This window comes from Varanus komodoensis, unplaced genomic scaffold (assembly GCF_004798865.1).
Source record: "Varanus komodoensis strain SLA01 unplaced genomic scaffold, ASM479886v1 scaffold144, whole genome shotgun sequence".
NCBI lineage: Eukaryota > Metazoa > Chordata > Lepidosauria > Squamata > Varanidae > Varanus > Varanus komodoensis.
Window position 1 is genome coordinate 258,418 of NW_025335418.1, and position 19,291 is coordinate 277,708.

The window sequence follows — 19,291 nt, forward strand, 5'->3', positions numbered from 1 at the left end:
TTCAAATATTCAGGTGAGTCTGTTCTGCATGTAACTCTTTGGGAACAAACAATTATCCAGGTGGACAAAAGACAGTAAAATATCCAGATGGGACAGCAGACTCTAAATGTTCTCAGGCCTAGGCAGCAGGAGGTGGGAAAGAGATAGAGGAAGCAAGCTCAGTCCCCAATGGAGAAGAAGAGAAGAACTGGAGGGTTGACAGGAAAGGGCCAGAAGCAAGGGTCAGACCACCATCTCTTTTTGATCACAGCAGTCTACTGGCCTTTCCCTTTGCAAGATGCCATTTTCCCACTTCCGATGCACATTGCTAGTACTTCAAAGCTCAAAAGTGTCCAGCAAACATTCATGCCAAAGTACCAAGAAACAAGAAAAAAATAAGGAATGATAAAATACTATTTCTATCGACCCTTTTGAATGCTGGAGGTGAAGGCTTACAAAAGAAGCCCATGGAAAACTGTTCGATAATAATTAAATTTTATTTTTCATTGTCTTTGTTAGCTGGTCCTTGGTATTCAGATAAGGCCTCAATGCAATGATGTAGCACTTGGGCAGGAAGATGCAGCCCAGCAGCCCAGCACTGGAGGCTAACATGGAGAAGACCTGCACAGCCACCATGTACATGCCCCTTGTGCTCAGGTAGGTGGGCACGAAGGACACCCAGACACTGCAGAAGACCAGCATGCTGAAGGTGATCAGCTTGGCCTCGTTGAAGGCTCCAGGCAGCTTCCTGGCCAGGAAGGCCACTGTGAAGCAGACAGCAGCCAGAAGGCCCATATAGCTGAGGGCAGCGTAGAACATGGCCACAGAGCCTTCGTTGCACTGCAGGATGATCTGCCCAGGCTGGGAGTGCTTGTCTGAGTCAGGGAATGGGGGAGAGGTGGCCAGCCAGATGGTGCAGAGGAGAACCTGGACACCAGAACAGGAGAGGACAATGGAGTTGGTCAGGCTCTTCCCCAGCCATGCCCTGACCTTGTTCCCTGGCTTGGTGGCCAGGAATGCAAGGACCACCATGGTAGTTTTGGCCAACAAAGCAGAGACAGCGACTGAGAAAATGACGCTGAAGGCCGTTTGTTGGAGAAAGCAAGTCACCTCCCTTGGCCTGCCAATGAAGAGGAAGGAGGACAAAAAGGAAAGCAGAAGGGAAATGAGGAGAATATAGGAGAGGTCCCGGTTGTTGGCTTTAACTATGGGAGTTTCTAGGAATTTGATGAAGAGTCCTAACACACAGCTTGTGATGAAAGACAAAAATAGGGCAATGGAAGCAAGAACAACCCCCAACGGTTCTTTGTAGGACAGGAATGTTATGGCCTTTGGGACGCAGCGATCTCGACCCTTGTTTGGATGCTGATCTTCTGGACACTTGGTACAATGGGCTGAATCTGAAAAGAACAAGAAGAATATCTTCCTTTCACATATGCGACAGTCTGTTTCCTTTCCTAGTTCCAATCTGTTCTTTTGGTTTGTGAGAGCGTTTGGCCAAGAGTTAGGATAGCCATGTGGAGATCTGGGGTACTTGGGCTGGAATTGACCATTCTACTCTCTGTAATTAGTGAAATTACTTAGGGAGAGATATTCTGAGTACTCTGATGGTGGGTGAGGCCTGTAGCACAGTGGGTCATTGGTCCAATGCACAGGATCGCAAGCTAACTCACCACACAAATCCACATGACACTGAACTAACAACACACTTGATGAAAAGGAATCCTTGCCCTCTTCCCCAAGGATGGCTTTCGCCCTGGAGACACCCACCTTCCTGGACAGATATGGCCCCTTCAGGGCAAGGGGTACAGTCGAAGCAGCAAGTGGGCTTTCCATCCTGAGCCACCTTGAAGAATCCTGGGTGGCAGCTCTCCACACATCTGGATTGGGGCAGGGGCTGAGAAAAGATGGAGGAGAATGTATTAGGCCTTTTTTATCACCTGATACAAGAGACAGAGTTGAGTGGAAATACATAGGCTACCGCATCATGCACTATTTGAGTCTGGATTCTCCAGCACGTAGTGACTTGTTTACATGACTGATGAACACGTGGGGAAAGATGCTGATGTGCCAGAAGGTCTGATGATCTGGAGTGACAGCACAGCTTTCTAAGCCCTGGCAGTCACACTCCATCTAGGGAAGCTTCACAGGTTCATCTGAGAACTTCCTGCCCCATGAACTGGCCTCAAAGGTGTGCAGCAGCAAAGAGCAGGGCCAAGGTTCTACTCTCAATGTGTTTTGAAGCCTTCTTCTATTTGGTCCTGGTGGGAACAGAACCCTAACCTTGTGGGACACTTGATCTGGGCTAGTATCAGGGCCTTCTTGTGTTCCTTTATAATGATTTCCAGCTACGGGTGGAAAGAGAATGAAATCTCATTTTTCCATTTCGTCAGTGAAATAATTCAATTTAATATTTCTTTGGGAAATGTTTCAGGTGGTGGCAGGCAGAGGAAATGCCTATTATTCCAAATACCTTAAAAACATTCTGCTCTATAGGCCAAGGTTCTCCTTCAGGCAATTCAATCACAAGTGCATTGAGCCTTTGCTGGGATGGAAGCAGCCCCATGAGGGGCTTCAGCTGGGAATGGACTTTTGGCCAGTGAAGGTGTGAGGAATTATGTGGTCAGCCCATGTGGCCCCATTTCAGTTCATGGCATCTCCAGTCAGCGAAACTTCAGGGCAATGTTAGCATGTCATCCCCTCAAGACCATGTTTGGAAATCAGAATGGGCTCCTGTCCTTATATGCTCACATCTGGCAAGGAGCCTGTACAGCACATGCTTTCTCCTGACCTTGCTCAGCTTCTGGGACCACACAAGGGCCTCCTGGTGGGTCGTGTATGCAAGGCCTGCAGATCCCCACCTTGTCACACTTCCAAACTTCTCTCTAACAACAGACCGGTTTGGGAGCACCATCCAGTTCATGATGTCCAAGTCAGCAGCCAGGTTTCCATGCTCATCCAAAAAAACTCCATCTATAACAGATGTATTAGAACATGGCGAGTTCCTCAGGAAATGGAGAATCTAGGAAGAATTGGGAACACTAGGATTTGATTAACAGGAAAATAGCAGCTGATCAATCAGTGCTGCCCAGTTCACACAACACTTCAATATGCTTATAAGCTGATTATGGTCTTAAATGGATTGTAAGTACTTTCTGTTTTCCTGTTTTTCTCACATATGACAGAGACCACGGCAGGGTCACCAAGGTGGAAAGCTCATAGCTGAGCCACCACATGAAGGTGGAAATGCTTTCCTTAGGAGGAACAGTCACAAAGGAGAATAGTAGAAATCTCTCTAGTGGTGTTGGAGTGGATAAACACCTGTAGGGCAGCTCCTGGGTAGCAATGATAGCTGAAGGTTGTGCTGGCAGAGGCTTGTTCATGGACAATGGCATTGCTGCTCAGGCCATCTCTGGTTAGCATTGTATTGGAGAGGCCCAAGGGAAACTGCTTGTCTATATTCTAACCTTGAAACGCCTATGATGAAACTCTCCAAATCAAAATAAGAGGTCATGCTGTAATTGTGTCAGAAAAGAAGGATTGGGTGGTCCCTTCTGACTCACTCTGCTTCTCTGTTTTTAAGTTGAGACTCATGATGGAAGCCCTTTAGCCAGCCAGCAATGGACCTATGAGGGCTCCAGCTCCACAGCTATTCTCACAGAGAAAGGAGGTCCAGGTAGTCCTAAGTGGTCCTGTGAGGTCACCCAAGGAAACAGAAAGAGGAACCCTCAATGGGGTTGTCCCTTTTGGGAAGATGGTCTTTTGGCCCCATTGTCCCACTGGAGGACCCAATGCTATGCTTGGAAAAGGCCCAAGGAATAATATGGGGAATCTACCAACTGATCAAGAAAAGAATTCCAGCATCCCTGCAAAAATGTTGCCTTAAAAATGGGCAGCATATGGATGAATGGTTCAAAGTACAAGGTGTCGTCCAAAATTAGATGTGGCCAACATTGCTATTACACTCTGCTTTTTCTCAGATTCAAATGCTAAGGCAAGACAACCAAATCCTCCAATTCAGTAGGGAGATGAGTGAGGAAAATGGAGCACCTGCCATGGCCCTAGGCTTTGAACATGCAGCTTGCCTCCACGCTCCACCACTGTCCTCCTGGATCTGGAGCTGTAGGCAGCATCCAAGGCACAAGCCACAGCCAGGACGCTCTGGTAAGTGGCTTGGCTGTCGAGTGAAAGAATCCTCTCCCGGTCCACTTGTGAAATGGCCTGCAGGTTCTTGGCTTCTCGGCACCTCGTCAACCCTTTCACGGACAGGACATGCTTTCTGTATGCACATGCGAATGCTTTCTCCCGAAAATCCCGAATAAAATGGAAAAATGAGAGAAGATTTTCATATTTGACCCTTTTCTTTGACTGCGGCAGGAAGGAAAATATGCCGTGAATGTTTGGGGAACATGGATACATTCTGAGCTCCAAAGTGAAATCCCACACAGCTGTTGTGATCCAGACTTTCCCTCCTGGGTTTTTCCTGAAGTAACCACTGTTGTCTTGTATGATGTACATTCCAAGTATGAAGGAGCTGGACTCTGCACAATACACAAAAACATTGACTTTTGCTGACCCGTGAAATGAAGCTGGATATATTTTTAATGGAAGTGATTCCCTCATTGCAAATCTTTGTGTGAAAACAACGCATACTCTGTGCTGCATAAGCTCCACTGTTGAGGACCTCATGAACCGGTCCCCGTTCTCAGTGTCTGCGGCAATGAGGCCCACCAGTGTCCAGTGGAAAAGCAGGAGCAGCCTGGCGATCCCCTGGTACGGGGTCGGGTCTCTGGGGACCCTCGGATGGAAATAGGGGAACTGGGCTGGATCATTGCGAACACGAGTGACCAAAGCATGACTGACCTGGCAAGGAAAGCAAGAGAGGCACACATGTTTGCTTCAGATCACCAAGCAGACCTTGATGCCCCCTACCCAAATCATTGACTAGAAATAGAGCGATGCGGGCCATTGTTAAAGGGGGAGGGATCACTTCTGCTGGAAAGAGGACTTGTTGCTGTGGGAAATGCTTCCATCCTCACTGTGCACATGTTCTCAAGAACAAAGGGGGGGGGTTCCACATGGTAATGCTGGTTGTTCATCCACTATATTTTCTTTCAGTTCCATTGCCCCTCTGGGTACACACATGTGTGGGGCAGAATTGCAACAGCATCTTTCTGGACATGGTCCACAACTACTGGAACTGGAAAACTTCTTGGAAGAATCACACAGCCTTCAAATCAGGGTGCCCTTGGAGCCTTCTCTTCCACCTATTTTTCCAGCCCCCTATAAGTATTCTATTTTCTGACTTTCCTCATGTTGCAGTGCATTGGCAGAAAACTTTGGCTTCACAAGGCAGAACCAGAAAAACTCCTTGTCTGACCACCTCTTTTTAGTGTATTTAAAGAGAAAGAAAGGAAGTCATATTGGCCCTTTGTATTAAGCAAGTCCTATTGAACTCTTTTTGAGTTAGATCTGCCCTTCCCCGTTTCTCTGTCGCACTAGGGGAAGATTTTTCAAGAAAGTGATGCTGTTTGGAACTTGAAATGAAAAATCATTCCAGGCATGTGAAAGAGGTGTATTTTGAGTTGCATTTAGGATTATTTCTTCAAATTCATGTCCCCTGTCTCACTGTAGGCTTCCAGTAACCCCTCCTGAGTTCCCAGGCTGAAAAAGTCCGATTTTCTGGTAAATGTGTGCCACCACCCCTCCCCTGCTATCTCACCTGTGGGATCTTGTAGATGCCCAATAGGGTGGACATCTGGATGGAGAAGTCAGACTGGGATCTTTCCAGGACAGCCAAGGGGTGACCATGGCATCCGCAGCCGTAGTTGGGAATATTGGCCTGCCCTGGAGAGAGCAGGTCCAGCAGGGCGTCCGCCGTCATCCTTGCATCGGAATAGGTGTCATGGATGGAGTAGCCCAGGGTGAGGTTGGGCAAGATCCCAGGGTTCTGGTTGATCTCCTGAATGGCAAACAGGAAGGACAGGATGTCTGAAAAGTCTTTCCATAGCTCCCTGCAAATATATACAATGGGAACAACATGTTCAGATCTTCCTCCTTTGCCTTCAAATGCTCATTCTAGTGGCATGGGAACATGGGGAGGAGGGTGGTGTTGCCCATGTGTTCTGCTTCTGGCATTCCCATTGTGGTGCTTCCCTGGACACTTTGAAACCCGAACATGGTCTTGACTTTTCTTGAACTAAAGGTTTCAGTTACTCTTTCTGCTACCTATTCCTCTTCAGCCATTTTCATGGATGTCTGCTGTATTTGCTACATGACTTTGTCTTTGTGGTTTTTTAAATCACTGAATGATATGAGACCATGGAAGAGGACAATTGACTTTCACCATAATTGCCCTTCTTTGTAGCATTTCCTGAACAAATTTTCAATAAGTTCGAACTTATGTGGACAATGAGTTCTTCTTGTTGCCTCTCCACATACACCCAGGGTGAAACAGGGGATCTAACCAGAAAGAGAACAAGTAATCTATTCACCCACTCACCCACCTCAAATTGCATATAACACAAGTCATCCCAAAATTGCTGGGAATATCATGAGAAAACATGGGCAAAGCACATCCTTCAATGCAACGTCGAATCAATTCACCTTCACCTTTAACAAGCCCAATGAAACTGAACTTCAAGCAACAATTCTATCATATGGGCCCTTGTACAGGAAGTATTTTTTCTGATCAGGTGAAAATCTTACATTTCAGCTCAAGAAAGATGCATATCGTGCTTTGTTTGCTGTATGGAAAGGGCAAGGCAAATGATGGCTGGAAATGATGCACAAAATTATTCAGAAATTATTCATACTGGACAAAGGAAGTTCTTTTATATTCCCAAGAATCTAAAGGTCCCATTGGAAATGACTTGAATGTCTGAAGAAACAAAGTAAGAGACAGGATTTCCAAAGAGAAGGACAGGTAGAGAATAAAAGGAGAGAGAGCTGTGGTGGTTGTTCTAAACCCTTCTCTTATTTCAGAGCAGTCGGAAGGTAGGGTAGTTTTCATTAGTTCATTTATGCTTGGCATTTTGATATGTAGTCAAACCTAAGCTTTCTTGGTCTTTGGTTTATTTTTATTTATTTATTGAGGAAAAATTGTAGGTCATGGATTACTGTCATCTCTGGACGGCTTACAACAGCTGACTGGCCCGTGGGACTCTCCTCCAGGGCAGGTGCTCTGCCTGAAGAAATCTTTCCTACTGCTACACTGGCATGTTCCCAGACTACCTGCCTTTTCCTCCAGGGTCAGTTCCCATCTTCAGAACGGGAAAGCTCAGAATAATGCAGAGGGGCTTCTCCTGAATGGAGGTTTCCAGTCTCCCTTCAGGCCATCCAACCTGGTGCCCAAGCCTACAGCATGAGAACCCCAGAGGCCAACTATGTGCTGTTTGAAATCCTGCCTTCCCCATGCCCTGAATCTCCTACCATCTTCAACACAGGATGGCCCCATGGGGTTGTGGGGAGCTTGAAATCCCATGGGAGAAGATGGTCACACCACTCATCTGACCGGTGCCTGGCTAGTTGCAGTGCTTGAAAGGACAGCCTGAGCACTGGATGGACCTTGCACTGGATGTGTGCATTGGTACAACCTCACCACAGAGGGGACCTAGTCAGACCCTTGCCATGGGCAGGTCCTTGATCACAGGATTTGGGTTCCCTGCAAATCAGTGGGCAGAGCACACTGAGCACAGCGCAGAATGGATGGACACTGAACTCCACCAAATAACAATGACTTGCCTGGCAATACTGCTTGATGAAGCACGTTTGCTGAAGTCGTCTTTAAAGAAAAATTCTGCATGGCTTGCAGAGATGGCTGCACTAATGAGCAAGTTGCCTGGCCTGTTGTAACTGGATGGGCTCAGGCCACGCTCCAGATGCAGAGGGCATTTGGTCTTGGGTGCATCACAGGTTTCCCAGGGCAGAAGCAAAAGCTGCAGCAACAGAATCATTCCGGGTACACCAGGAGCTACAGCTACTTTACTCTCCTGAACCGATTCGAAGATTTCTTGAAGGAAAGCACAACCCTCTTTCAAGGTCGCAGACTCGTCTTCCTAACGCAGGCGGAGCCCAGTTGGGGATGCCTTCACCTCTGAGGAGCAGTGCAACAGGTGCGAAAGTGTGCTCCGCATCCTCCTCTTCTTCCCTGATCCTCATTCAAATTCTCCTGAGGTATTTATGTGCCCAGCTTTTCAGGCCCATTTGCCAGTTACGTTGTTTTTGCTTCAGATGTTGACTTAAAAAGAAATCTTTAGAGGAATCCCATGGGGTTTGGTGATACACCAAGAAGGAAATTGGTGTGGTTGTTCTATTTGCAATGGGAAAGAGGAGCACCACAGACCCCGCTTGATTTCTCCAAGGGGCTCAGACACAGCTGAAGAAAGATGGTGGTGTACATAGTCTGGTGTGGCTTCCTGCCTGAGGTCTGATGTGCGACCTGGCATCAGCGTTGGCAAGTATGGTTCAAAAGCACATTCAGGGGATGCAGTTTGAAATCAAGCCTTAAGGTTAAATGGGGTTTAGTTTACCAAATGTATTTATTTAATTATTTATACACTTATTTCCTGCTAAACAGCTCTCAACATCCAAAACAGACAATAAAAATAAAATAAACTGTTAAACTACTATGAACAAATAAGAATAACACAAGAGTGTACATAGCTGTGGGAAACAATTAAAACTGTTCCTATTGCACAAAAACAAATTAAAAATTTCCAAATAAAATCCAGGATTAAAATGCCTGTAATGAAACTTTTCACCTGGCACCAAAGGCAGTAGTGAGGGCACCAAATGAACATCTTTTTAGAGGATGTTTCTGAAATGGCGACCAATGGCAGACAAATTCCCTCTTCTGTTCACCATCATGGGAATTCATGGGGGCTTGCTAGTCCCTTCTGGGAACTGGGAGTTTGCAAGGGGACCTTCAGCGGGGCATTGCTCTCTTCCCTACTCTGCACCAGTGGACTGTGTGTGCTTCTCTCTCCTGACAAAGCCAACTAGCTGTCCTGGGTTGACATGGTGTTTTTGCCAGACAAGGAGCTAATTCCTGAATAAAGCAAAGAGTTCCTCTTCGACAATAGACTATGGAGCGGGGGAGTTTTATCCTCCTCCCCCTCACCACATCCTGCACAGGCAGAGAAGGCAGGCAAGCACAAGGCAGGGGGGCAGCAGCAGCCCCTCCACCCATCCCGACCCCTGGATCGCCTGGCTAGCTGAGCAGCAGAAGCAGCAAGCTGAGGAACAACAGCACCTGCTGCAAATAGTCAACTGTCAAACTCACTGGCTGGAACTGGTGTTCAGTGCCCAACACCAAAACAGAACTCGCTAATTCAACAGGCCTGGCATGCTTCAGACCAAACCTGGGGAGACAGAGGCTGGCACCTCCACGAAACTCAGAGGGAGATGGATGGCTCTATCCGCATTTCTAAAGTGACAACTGCGCTTGTTCTGAGGCAGCATCAGGGCTCCCCCTTCTGGCCAGAGAGCACAATAGCAACCCACAGCCAATCATGGACACATTGGACACCTTCTAGCAGCACATGGGAGCTCTGAGAGAAGGGCTATGTAAGAACCGGCCCATCCTTCCAGACGAAGCTTCAGCTATGAGGGTCTTTGACATAGTATGAACTCTCTGTGCCTTCAAGACCTTTTTCTGCCTCAGTCTCTGCACCCTGCCCAGCTCCCAGTCTCCACCAGCTCCACTTTCATCTCCAATCCCAGCTACCCTGTGCTGCTTGTCTTGTTCCTCTGACTTACATCTTCTGACTGGCTTTGATTTCTCTTTGCTATTCGAACTGACTTACCTTGCACTTCTCTTACCAGCCTCACCCTCCAGGCTGCTTGACTGCAATTCAGAGTAGGCCCTCAAAGCATAGCTGTTTTCTGGGTCCTGGTGCCCTGATCCAATACCCAGCTGCCTACGCCCTGGACCTTGACATACTGAGGATGACCAGGGGCTTTCCTGAATGCATTTGAAAGGGTAGCTCTGGCAGCTGGATGAACTAAAGGGCAATGGGCCCTGATAGTGACCCCTTGCTTGAGCGGAACTGCTCAAGAAGCAGTCAGTACACTATCACTGGAATCTGCTGTGTAAGTTAAATGCGGCCATCCTGGGGATCCTGAATGTGTCAGAGTACACTTGCTGGCAGGGGATGTGAGCCATCATCTTCAATCGTGGCACCCCAGCTCAGGTGGTGGGCCAAACGTTCCAGCCCATTGACTGAAACAAGCTGCCTGATGGAAAGAGCAGGTGACTAAGTGGCTCCTACTCACTCACTATGTGACAACCCTACGCCCACCTGCCAGGTGCAGGGTGATATGTCAGAAGCCCACCTGATTGGAAGAGACCATCCGGTTCATGGAAACTGAAGTCAGAGAAGATGACGATGAAGGCCGTTTGTTGGAGAAAGCAAGTCACCTCCCTTGGCCTGCCAATAAACAGGAAGGGGGTCAAGAAAGAGAGCAGCAGGGAGATCAGGGGAATGTAGGAGAGATCATCGTTGTTGGCTTTGACTATGGGAGTTTGTAGGAATTTGTGCCCCTTGTGCTCAGGTAGGCGGGTACAGAGGACACCCAGAAACTGCGGAAGGCAAGCATACTGAAAATGATCAGCTTTGCCTCTTTAAAGGCCCTAGGCAGCTTCCTGGCCAGAAAGGCCACCATGAAGCAGATGGCAGCCAGGAAGCCCATGTAGTCAAGGGAAGCATAGAACATGGCCACAGAGCCTTCGCTGCACTGCAGAGTGATCTGTCTTGTCAGGGTTCTCATGTCAGACTCAGGGAAAGGTGGAGAGGTGGCCAGCCAGATGATGCAGAGGAGAACTTGGACACCAGAACAGGAGAGGACAATGGAGTTGCCAGGCTCTTCCCCAGACATGCCCTGACCCTGTTTCCTGGCTTGCTGGCCAGGAAGGCAAGCACCACCATGATGGTTTTGGCCAGCAAAGCAGAAAAAGCAACTGAGAAGATGACGATGAAGGCCGTTTGTTGGAGAAAGCAAGTCACCTCCCTTGGCCTGCCAATAAACAGGAAGGGGGTCAAGAAAGAGAGCAGCAGGGAGATCAGGGGAATGTAGGAGAGATCATCGTTGTTGGCTTTGACTATGGGAGTTTGTAGGAATTTGGTGGAGTCCTAACACAAAGCTTGTGATGAAAGACAAGAACAGGGCAATGGAAGCAAGGACAATGCCAAAAGATTCTTCGTAGGATTGGAAGGTGGTGGTCTTTGGGATGCAGAGATCCAGACCCACATTTGGATGCAGATCTTCTGGACATTTAGTGCAATGGGATGAATCTGAAAAGAAAAACAATATTTTCCCTAAACATACAAGACAGTCATTTTTCTTTCCTAATCCCCATCAGTTCATTTCAGAATTTGAGAGCTTGTGCCTTATGATTTAGACTAGACACCTGGAGATCTGGGGTTCTTGGGTTAGAATTTACCAGGCTACTCTTTGTAATTAGTGAAATCATGTGAGATATTCTGAGTGCTCTAATGGTGGGTGAGGACAATAGCACAGTGGGTCATTGGTCCAATATTCAGGATCTCCATCTAAGTCACCACACCAATCCACATGACACCTGACCAACAACACCCTTGATGAAAAGGAATCCTTGTTCTCCTACACAAGGATGACTTTCTCCCTGGAGACACCCACCTTCCTGGACAGAGATGGTTCTTTCAGGGCAAGGAGAGCAGTCATAGCAACAAACTGGCTTTCCTTCCTGAGCCACCTTGAAGAATCCCAGATGGCAGCTCTCCACACACCTGGATTGGGGCAGGGGCTGAGAAAAGATTGAGGACAATGTGTTCAGCCTGTTTTATCTCCTGATACAAGAGGCAGAGCTGATGCGGGAATACATAACACTCTGCATCATGCGCTGTTTGAGTCTGGATACTCCAGCATGTAGTGACCTGTCCACATGACTGATGCTCACCTGGGGAAAGAAGCTGATCAACCAGTAAAGCAGATGGTGTAGACGGACAGCACAGCATTCTAAGCCGTGGCTAGGGAGCTCCAGAAGAACATCTCCTTCTGCTTCATTAACTATGCTAAAGCCTTTGATTGTGTGGATCACAACAAATTGTGGCAAGTTCTTAAAGAGATGGGAGTAGTGCAAAAGTTGGCTTGAAACTCAACATTAAGAAAACTAAGATCATGGCATCCAGTTCCCTCACTTCCTACCAAATAGATGGGAAAGAAATGGAGGTAGTGACAGATTTTACTTTCCTGGGCTCCACGATCACTGCAGATGGGGACTGCAACCATGAAATTAAAAGACACTTGTTCCTGGGGAGGAAAGCTATGGCAAATCTAGACAGCATACTAAAAAGCAGAGACATCAACCTGCCAACAAAAGTGCGCATAGTCAATGCTATGGTTTTCCCAGTTGGAATGTATGGCTGTGAAAGCTGGACCATAAGGAAGGCTGACCACAAAAGGATTGAGGCCTTTGAATTGTGGTGCTGGAGGAGACTCCTGCAAGTCCCTTGGACAGCAAGGTGATCAAACCGGTCAGTCCTAACGGAGATCAACTTTGCCTGCTCTTTAGAAGGCCAGATACTGAAGATGAAACTCAAATACTTTGGCCACCTAATGAGAAGGAAGAACTCCCTGGAGAAGAGTCTAATGCTGGGAACAATAGATGGCAAAGGAAGAAGGGGACGGCAGAGGATGAGGTGGCTAGAGGGAGTCACAGAAGCAGTTGGTGTGAGCTTGGTTGGAGTCCGGGAGATAGTGGAGGACAGGAGGGCCTGGAAGAATGTTGTCCATGGGGTCGCAATGGGTCGGACATGACTTCGTGGCTAACAACAACAATTGGGCTCTTTCTAGCTTTTATCTGGCCTTCACAGTTTCTCCACCTGTCACACTCCTGGTAGAATTCCCAAGAAATTGATGCTTTTTTGAACCTAATATGAAACATCCTTCCAGGCACATGAGAAAGGCATATTTTGAGGTTGCACTCAAGATTATTTCTTCAACTCCATGTCCCTTGTCTCTCTGTGGACTTCCAGCAACCTTTCCTGAGTTCCAAGAGAAGCCTGCAAATGTCTGATTTTCAATAAAATGTGTGCCAGCACCCCAACCCTCTTTCTCACCTGTGGGATCTTGTAGATGCCCAAGAGGATGGACATCTGGGTGGAGAAGTCAGACTGGGATCTTTCCAGGACAGCCAAAGGGTGACTGGGGCTTCTGCAGCTGTGGTTAGGAATATTGGCCTGTCCTGGACAGAGCAGGTACAGCAGGCCATCCGATGTTATCCTTGAATCAGAATAAATGTCATGGATGGAGTAGCCCAGGGTGAGGTTTGCCAAGATCCCAGGGTTCTGGTTGTTCTCCCAGATGGCAAACAGGAAGGACAGGATTTCTGAAAAGTCTTCCCATGCTGCCCTGCACAAATATGCAATTTGAAGAGCATGTTCAGATCTTGTATCTTAGGAGATGAGTTGAATGTCTGAAGAAACAAAGAGACTGGATTTCCAAAGAGAAGGCCATGTAGAGAAGAACAGGACAAAGGTTCTAACAGGACAAAGGTGGTGGTGCTTCTAACCTCTTCTCTTACTTCAGAGCAATCGGAAGGTAGCATATTTTGTGTTAGTTCAGCTATGCTCTGCACATTTATCCATATCCAAACATAAGATTTCTTGTACTTTGGTTTGGGCAAAGAGCTGACTGGCATGTGGGACCCTTCCCCAAGACAGGTGCTTTGCCTGAATATCTTTCCTACAGCAATGCTGGAACAATTCCAGACCACATGCTTTCCCTCCAAGTTCAGTTCCCATCTTCAGAATGGGAAAACTAATAATAATGCAGCTGGCCTTTCTGAATGGAGATGTCCCTTCTGTGCATTGAGTGCAGTCATAGCAGCAAACAGGCTTTCCTTTCTGAGCCACCTTAAAGAATTCCAGGTGGCGGCTCTCTACACACCTGGATTGGTGCAGGGGCTGAGAAAAGATTGAGGATATCATTCTCAAAAGATTGAGGATAATGTGTTAGGCTTTTTTTTTATCACCTGATACAAGAGGCAGAGTTGATGCGGAAATACATAGGCCTCTGCATCATGCCTTATTTGAGTCTGGATTCTCCAGCATGTAGTGACCTGTCCACATGACTGATGCACAGGAAGGAAAAGATGCTGATCTGCCAGGAGGGCAGATGTTCTGCAGTGACAGCACTGTATTCTAAGCCCTGGCAGTCAGACTCCATCAATGGAAGCTTCACAGCTCCATCTGAGGAGTTCCTTACATTGAGACTGAAATCCCCAAAGTGTGCAACAGCTCAGACTAGAGTCACGGTTCTCCTTGTGTTTTCATATTGGAGGTTTGTGCATCTTGGTGATGCAAGCAGGAAACACTGTTTGTCCCAGAGTGGGACATTTGGTCTGGGCCAGAATCATAGCTTGTGTTCCTTTACACATAGCAATATCCTGCTAGTGGCGGAGGGAAAATAACATCACATTTGTTCTTATATTCCATACAATGTTCCCTGGCAGTATTTCTTAAGGACTGTCTTGCTTGTTAGCAGGACAGAGGAAATGCCCATTATTCTGAAGACATTAACATCTTTATAAGACAATATCTTCGTTGAAGCAATTCAGTGGCAAGTACATTGAGCCATAGTTGGGTTGGAAGCAGTACCGTGAGGGGTTCCCTCTGCAAATGGACCTTTGGGCACTGAAGGTTTTGGGAGTTACGTGGTCTGCAGTCAGGGCAACTTTCTGGAAAGTTAGCATGTCATCCCCTCAAGCCAACTTTTGGAAGTCAGGAGTCCTGTCCTTACATGCTGAGATCATTCTGGCAGCCCTTAAAAAAAAATCTTTTTCCAGACCTTGTTGAGCTTCTGAGGCCACACAAGGGCCTTCTGCTGGATGGAGTATGCAATGCTTGGATCTCCCCATCTTGTCACACTTCCAAACTTCTCTCTTACAACAGACCGGTTTGGGAACACCACCCAGTTTATGATGTCATAGTCACCTGCCAGGTTTCCTCTCTCATCCACATATACCCCTTCCATGATGGAAGTATTGGAACACCGTGAGTCCCTCAAGAAATGGAGAAGCTAGGAAGAAATGGGAACACCATGATTTAATTAATGGGAAAGCAACATTTGGTCAATCTGTGTTACCAATTTTTTACATCAACCACTTATGTCTCTGGAACTGATTTTGACTTGCAATGCATCAAATTTTGGCTCCTTCCATTTTTTTCTCACAGATGCCGGAGACCATGGCAGGGTCACCAGTGTGGAAGACTTACAGTTGAACCACCAGATGAAGGTGAAAATGCTCTCCTGAGGAGGAATAGTCACATCAGGAGAAGAGTAGAAATCTCTCTAGCAGTGTTGCAGTGGAGAAACACCTGCAGGGCAGCTCCTGGGCAGCAGTGCTAGCTAAAGGTGAATGTGGCGGGGGATCATTCATGAACAGCGAAGTGATGGTCTAGCTAACTCTGGTTGGCATTGCACATATGAGGCCAATTCAAAAACACTTGCCAATGTTCTTACCTTGAAAGCCATATGATGAAACTCCAAAATGAAATAGGAGATGGTGCTGTAAGTTGAGAACCCAGGATAAAAGGCCCTCAACCTGCCATCCATGGATCTATTAGGGCTCCAGATAGGCACTTCACAAAGGTAAAGGAGGTAAAGATGGCCCTAACTTGTCATTCAGGACTCTCGTGGGTGCAGGAAGAGGAACAATTTGAGCGGTTGTCCCACTTGGAAGGGAAATTCTATAGGCCCCATTGTCCCACAAGAGAACCCATTGATTTGCTTGGAAAAGGCCCAGGGGATAATCCATGGCATATCCTGGCAGAGCTAGAAAAGTATGCTACCTGCAACCCTGCAAAAAATTTGCCTTAGAAATGGGCAACCTAAGGATAGATGGTCCAAGGGTCTGACTCAGTGCAGTCCAAAATCAGATGTGGCCAACATTGCTATTACACTCTGCTTTTAATCAGCTTAAAATGCTAAGACAAGACAAACAAATCCTCCAATTCAGCAGGGAGATCAGTGAGAAGGGAGTACCTGCCATGGCTGTAGGCTGTAGGGAGTACCTGCCATGGCTGTACCATGCAGTCTGCCTCCACCTTCCGTAACTGTCCATCTGGGTCTGGAACTGTAGGCAGCATCCAAGGCACAGGCCACTGTCAGGACGCTCTGGTAAGTGGTTGGCTGTCCAGTGACAGGATCCTCTCCTGGTCCTCTTGAGAAAGGGCCTGCAGGTTCTTTGTCTCCCTGCACCTCACCATCCCTTTCACGGACAGGCCATGCTTTCTGTATGCACATGCAAATGATTTCTTCCCAAAATCCTCAATAAAATAGGAAAAAGAGTAAAGATTTTCATGTATGACCCTTTTCTTTGAGTGTGGGAGAAAGGAGAATATCCTGTGAGTGGTTGGGTGATGTTGATAAATGCTCAGGTCCAAGCTGAAGTCCCACGCAGCTGTTATTATCCAGACTTTCCCTCCAGGGATTTTGCTGTAGTAAGCAGTGCCATCTTGTACGATGTACAGTCCACTTATGAAAGAGGTGTACTCTGCACAATACACGAAACCATTGACTTGTGCTGAGACATGAAATGAAACTGGATATAAAGTAAGTGGAATTGAATGCATCATTACAAATCTTTGTTTGAAAACAATGCAAACTTCACTCTGCACAAGCTCCATTGTCAACGTCCTCATGAACTACTCCCCGTTGTTGGTGTCTGCAGCAACGAGGCCCACCAGTGTCCACCAGAAATGCCGGAGCAGTCTGGTGATCCCCTGGTACGGGGTCAGGTCTCTGGGGACCCTCGGATGGAAATAGGGGAACTGGGCTGGATCGTTGTGAACACGAGTGATCAAAGCATGACTAACCTGGCAAGACAAGCAAGCGGTGCACATCTGCTTCACTTCAGATCAGCAGATCAAGACCTTGATGCCCCCCACCCCATTATGGATGGTGGCTGGAGATATGCAAACCATGCAAACCGTTACTGTGGGAGGGGTCCCATCTACTGGAAGGAAGGCACGTTGCTAGAAAAATGCTTCCATTCTTACTCTGCACATGTTCACACCAAAGAAGCAGGATTTCAACATGGGACTGCTGGTTTTTTATCCACAATACACATGTGTGGGCAGGAAAGGCAACATGGGAGGAAAGGCAAAAGCATCCTTCTGACCAGTATCCACAGCTATTGGGACTGAAAGCCTCTTGGAAGAATCACACAGCATTTAAAAAGAATGCCCATACAGCCTTCTCTTCCACTTGTTTGTCCTGCCTCCCTTAAGTATTCTTTTTCTGGCTGTCCTCATGTTGCAGTGTATAGGCAGGAAACTTTGGCTTCACGAGTCAGTATTTGAATGGCAAATACATAGTGCTCTTTAATAACCTGGACAAACTCCCTATCTGACCACCCCCTATTAGTGTATTTAAATACCATGAAAGAAAGAATGATTGGCCCAATGTAGTAAGCAAGTCCTGTTGAACTCTATGTGACTTAGATCTGGTCTTCACAGTTTCTCTACCTGCTGTACTATGGGTAGGTTTTCCAAGAAATTGATGCTTTTTTGAACCTTAAATGATACAACTTTCCAGGCACTTGAGAAAGACATATTTTGAGGTTGCACGCATGTTCATCTGTTCAAATCCATCCCCTGCCTAACTGTGTACTTCCAGCAACCCTTTCTGAGTTCCCAGAAGAGGCTGCAAAAGTCTGATTTTCAACCAAATGTTTGCCACCAACCCTCACTTGCTATCTCACCTGTGGGATCTTGTAGACACCCAAGATGGTGGACATCTGGATGGAGAAATCAGACTTGGATCCTTCCAGCACAGCCAGTGGGTGACTGTGGCTTCCCCAGCCGTAATTGGGAATATTGGCTTGCCCCGGAGAGAGAAGGTCCAGCAGGGCATCCAACATCACCCTTGCATCGGAATAGGTGTCATGGATGGAGTAGCCCAGGGTGAGGTTGGGCAAGATCCTGGGGTTCTTGTTAATCTGCTGAATACCAGAGATGAAGGACAGGATGTTGGAAAAGTCTTTCCATAGGTCCCTGCAAAAGTATACCGTGGGAATAGCATGTTTAGATCTTCCTCCTTTGCCCTCAAATGCCCATTCTAGTGGATGGGGAACATGGGTAGAAGGATGGTGTTGGGGTGCCTCCCCAGACTCTTTGAAACCCAAATGTGGTCTTGAATTCTCTAGAGCTGCAGTTTGCATTGCTTTTTCGGCCACTTTTTCCTCTGCAACTTTTTTCAAATTTGCTCCATGACTCAGTCCATATTTGCTCCATGACTTGGTCCTTTCAGTTTTTAAAATCACTGAATGATATGAGACCATGGAAGGGTACAATTGATTTTTCTCCAGAATCATCCTTCTTTGCAGAATCATCTGAATGAATTCTCAAAAAGTTAAAATGTGCTCTTTAGAAGGCCAGATCCTGAAGATGAAACTCAAATACTTTGGCCACCTAATGAGAAGAAAGGACTCCCTGGAGAAGAGTCTAATGCTGGGAAAATAGATGGCAAAAGAAGAAGGGGATGGCAGAGAATGAGGTGGCTAGATGGAGTCACTGAAGCAGCTGGTGTGAGCTTGGGTGGACTCCAGTGGATGGTGGAGGACAGGAAGGCCTGGAGGAATGTTGTCCATGGGGTAGTGATGGGTCGGACATGACTTTGCAACTAACAACAACAAATAAACAAAACCTTTATTTAATGTTTTACAGATGGTATTTATCACCAAATAGATTAGCAAAAATGTTTCCAATTATGTCAAATACATGTTAGAAATGTAAACACAAACATGGTATATTTTGTCATTTGTGGTGGACTTGTGTTAAGGCAAAAAATACTGGGTTAAAATACACAAATGACTGAGGAAATGCTACAAAAACCTATATTTAAATCTGAAGTTTTTCTATTAGGCATTATTCCTGAAGATTTTGATAAACAGGCTGTATATTCAGTTTTATATGTAATTGCTGTGGCAAGGTTTTCATTTGCCTGATACTGGAGGAGCGAAGAGCCACCTACCAAAGAGTGGGTTTTAAAAAAGATTTGGGATTGTGCAAAGATGGACAGATTGACCTTGTTTTTGAAGGAGAAGGAAGATAAATCTACCAAACTTGGAACTCTTTCTATTATTGGTTAGAGAAGCGGGATTATGCATAGAATTGAATATGGTTATTGATTGTAAAAAAAGAATAAGATGTCAACCCAGTATGTCTTATGTCTTGACTAATTGTTGTTTTATTGTTAGATTTGTAGAGAAAATAATAAAAATATTGGGGGAAAAAAGAATGTCCTCTTTTGCTCATGGACATGGGAG

The 19,291-nt window shown here is 46.5% G+C and overlaps 1 protein-coding gene across 1 annotated transcript; it reads right to left on the reverse strand.

Moving 5' to 3' along the window:
- Positions 1 to 468: 468 nt before the first annotated feature.
- LOC123020212 lies at positions 469 to 14,040 on the reverse strand. Its single transcript, XM_044423648.1, has 6 exons — positions 13,994 to 14,040; positions 13,080 to 13,371; positions 5,702 to 5,941; positions 4,633 to 4,842; positions 4,065 to 4,347; positions 469 to 1,379 (listed from the first exon to the last, which is right to left on the reverse strand). The coding sequence occupies exons 1-6, from the start codon at positions 14,038 to 14,040 to the stop codon at positions 469 to 471; spliced, it is 1,983 nt and encodes a 660-aa protein (XP_044279583.1).
- Between the last annotated feature and the right edge of the window lie 5,251 nt (positions 14,041 to 19,291).

What these genes read in the sequence shown, in the direction of transcription:
- LOC123020212 (XM_044423648.1), bottom strand. Translation starts at nt 14,040, where the DNA reads ATGCAGAGGCCTATGTATTTCCGCATCAACTCTGCCTCTTGTATCAG. An exon ending in AACTCTGCCTCTTGTATCAG is followed by an intron (nt 13,372 to 13,993) that starts GTGATAAAAAAA and finishes ATATTTGTGCAG; the next exon opens with GGCAGCATGGGAAGACTTTT. An exon ending in GACAGTGGTGGAGCGTGGAG is followed by an intron (nt 1,380 to 4,064) that starts GCAAGCTGCATG and finishes TGTTCTTTTCAG; the next exon opens with ATTCAGCCCATTGTACCAAG.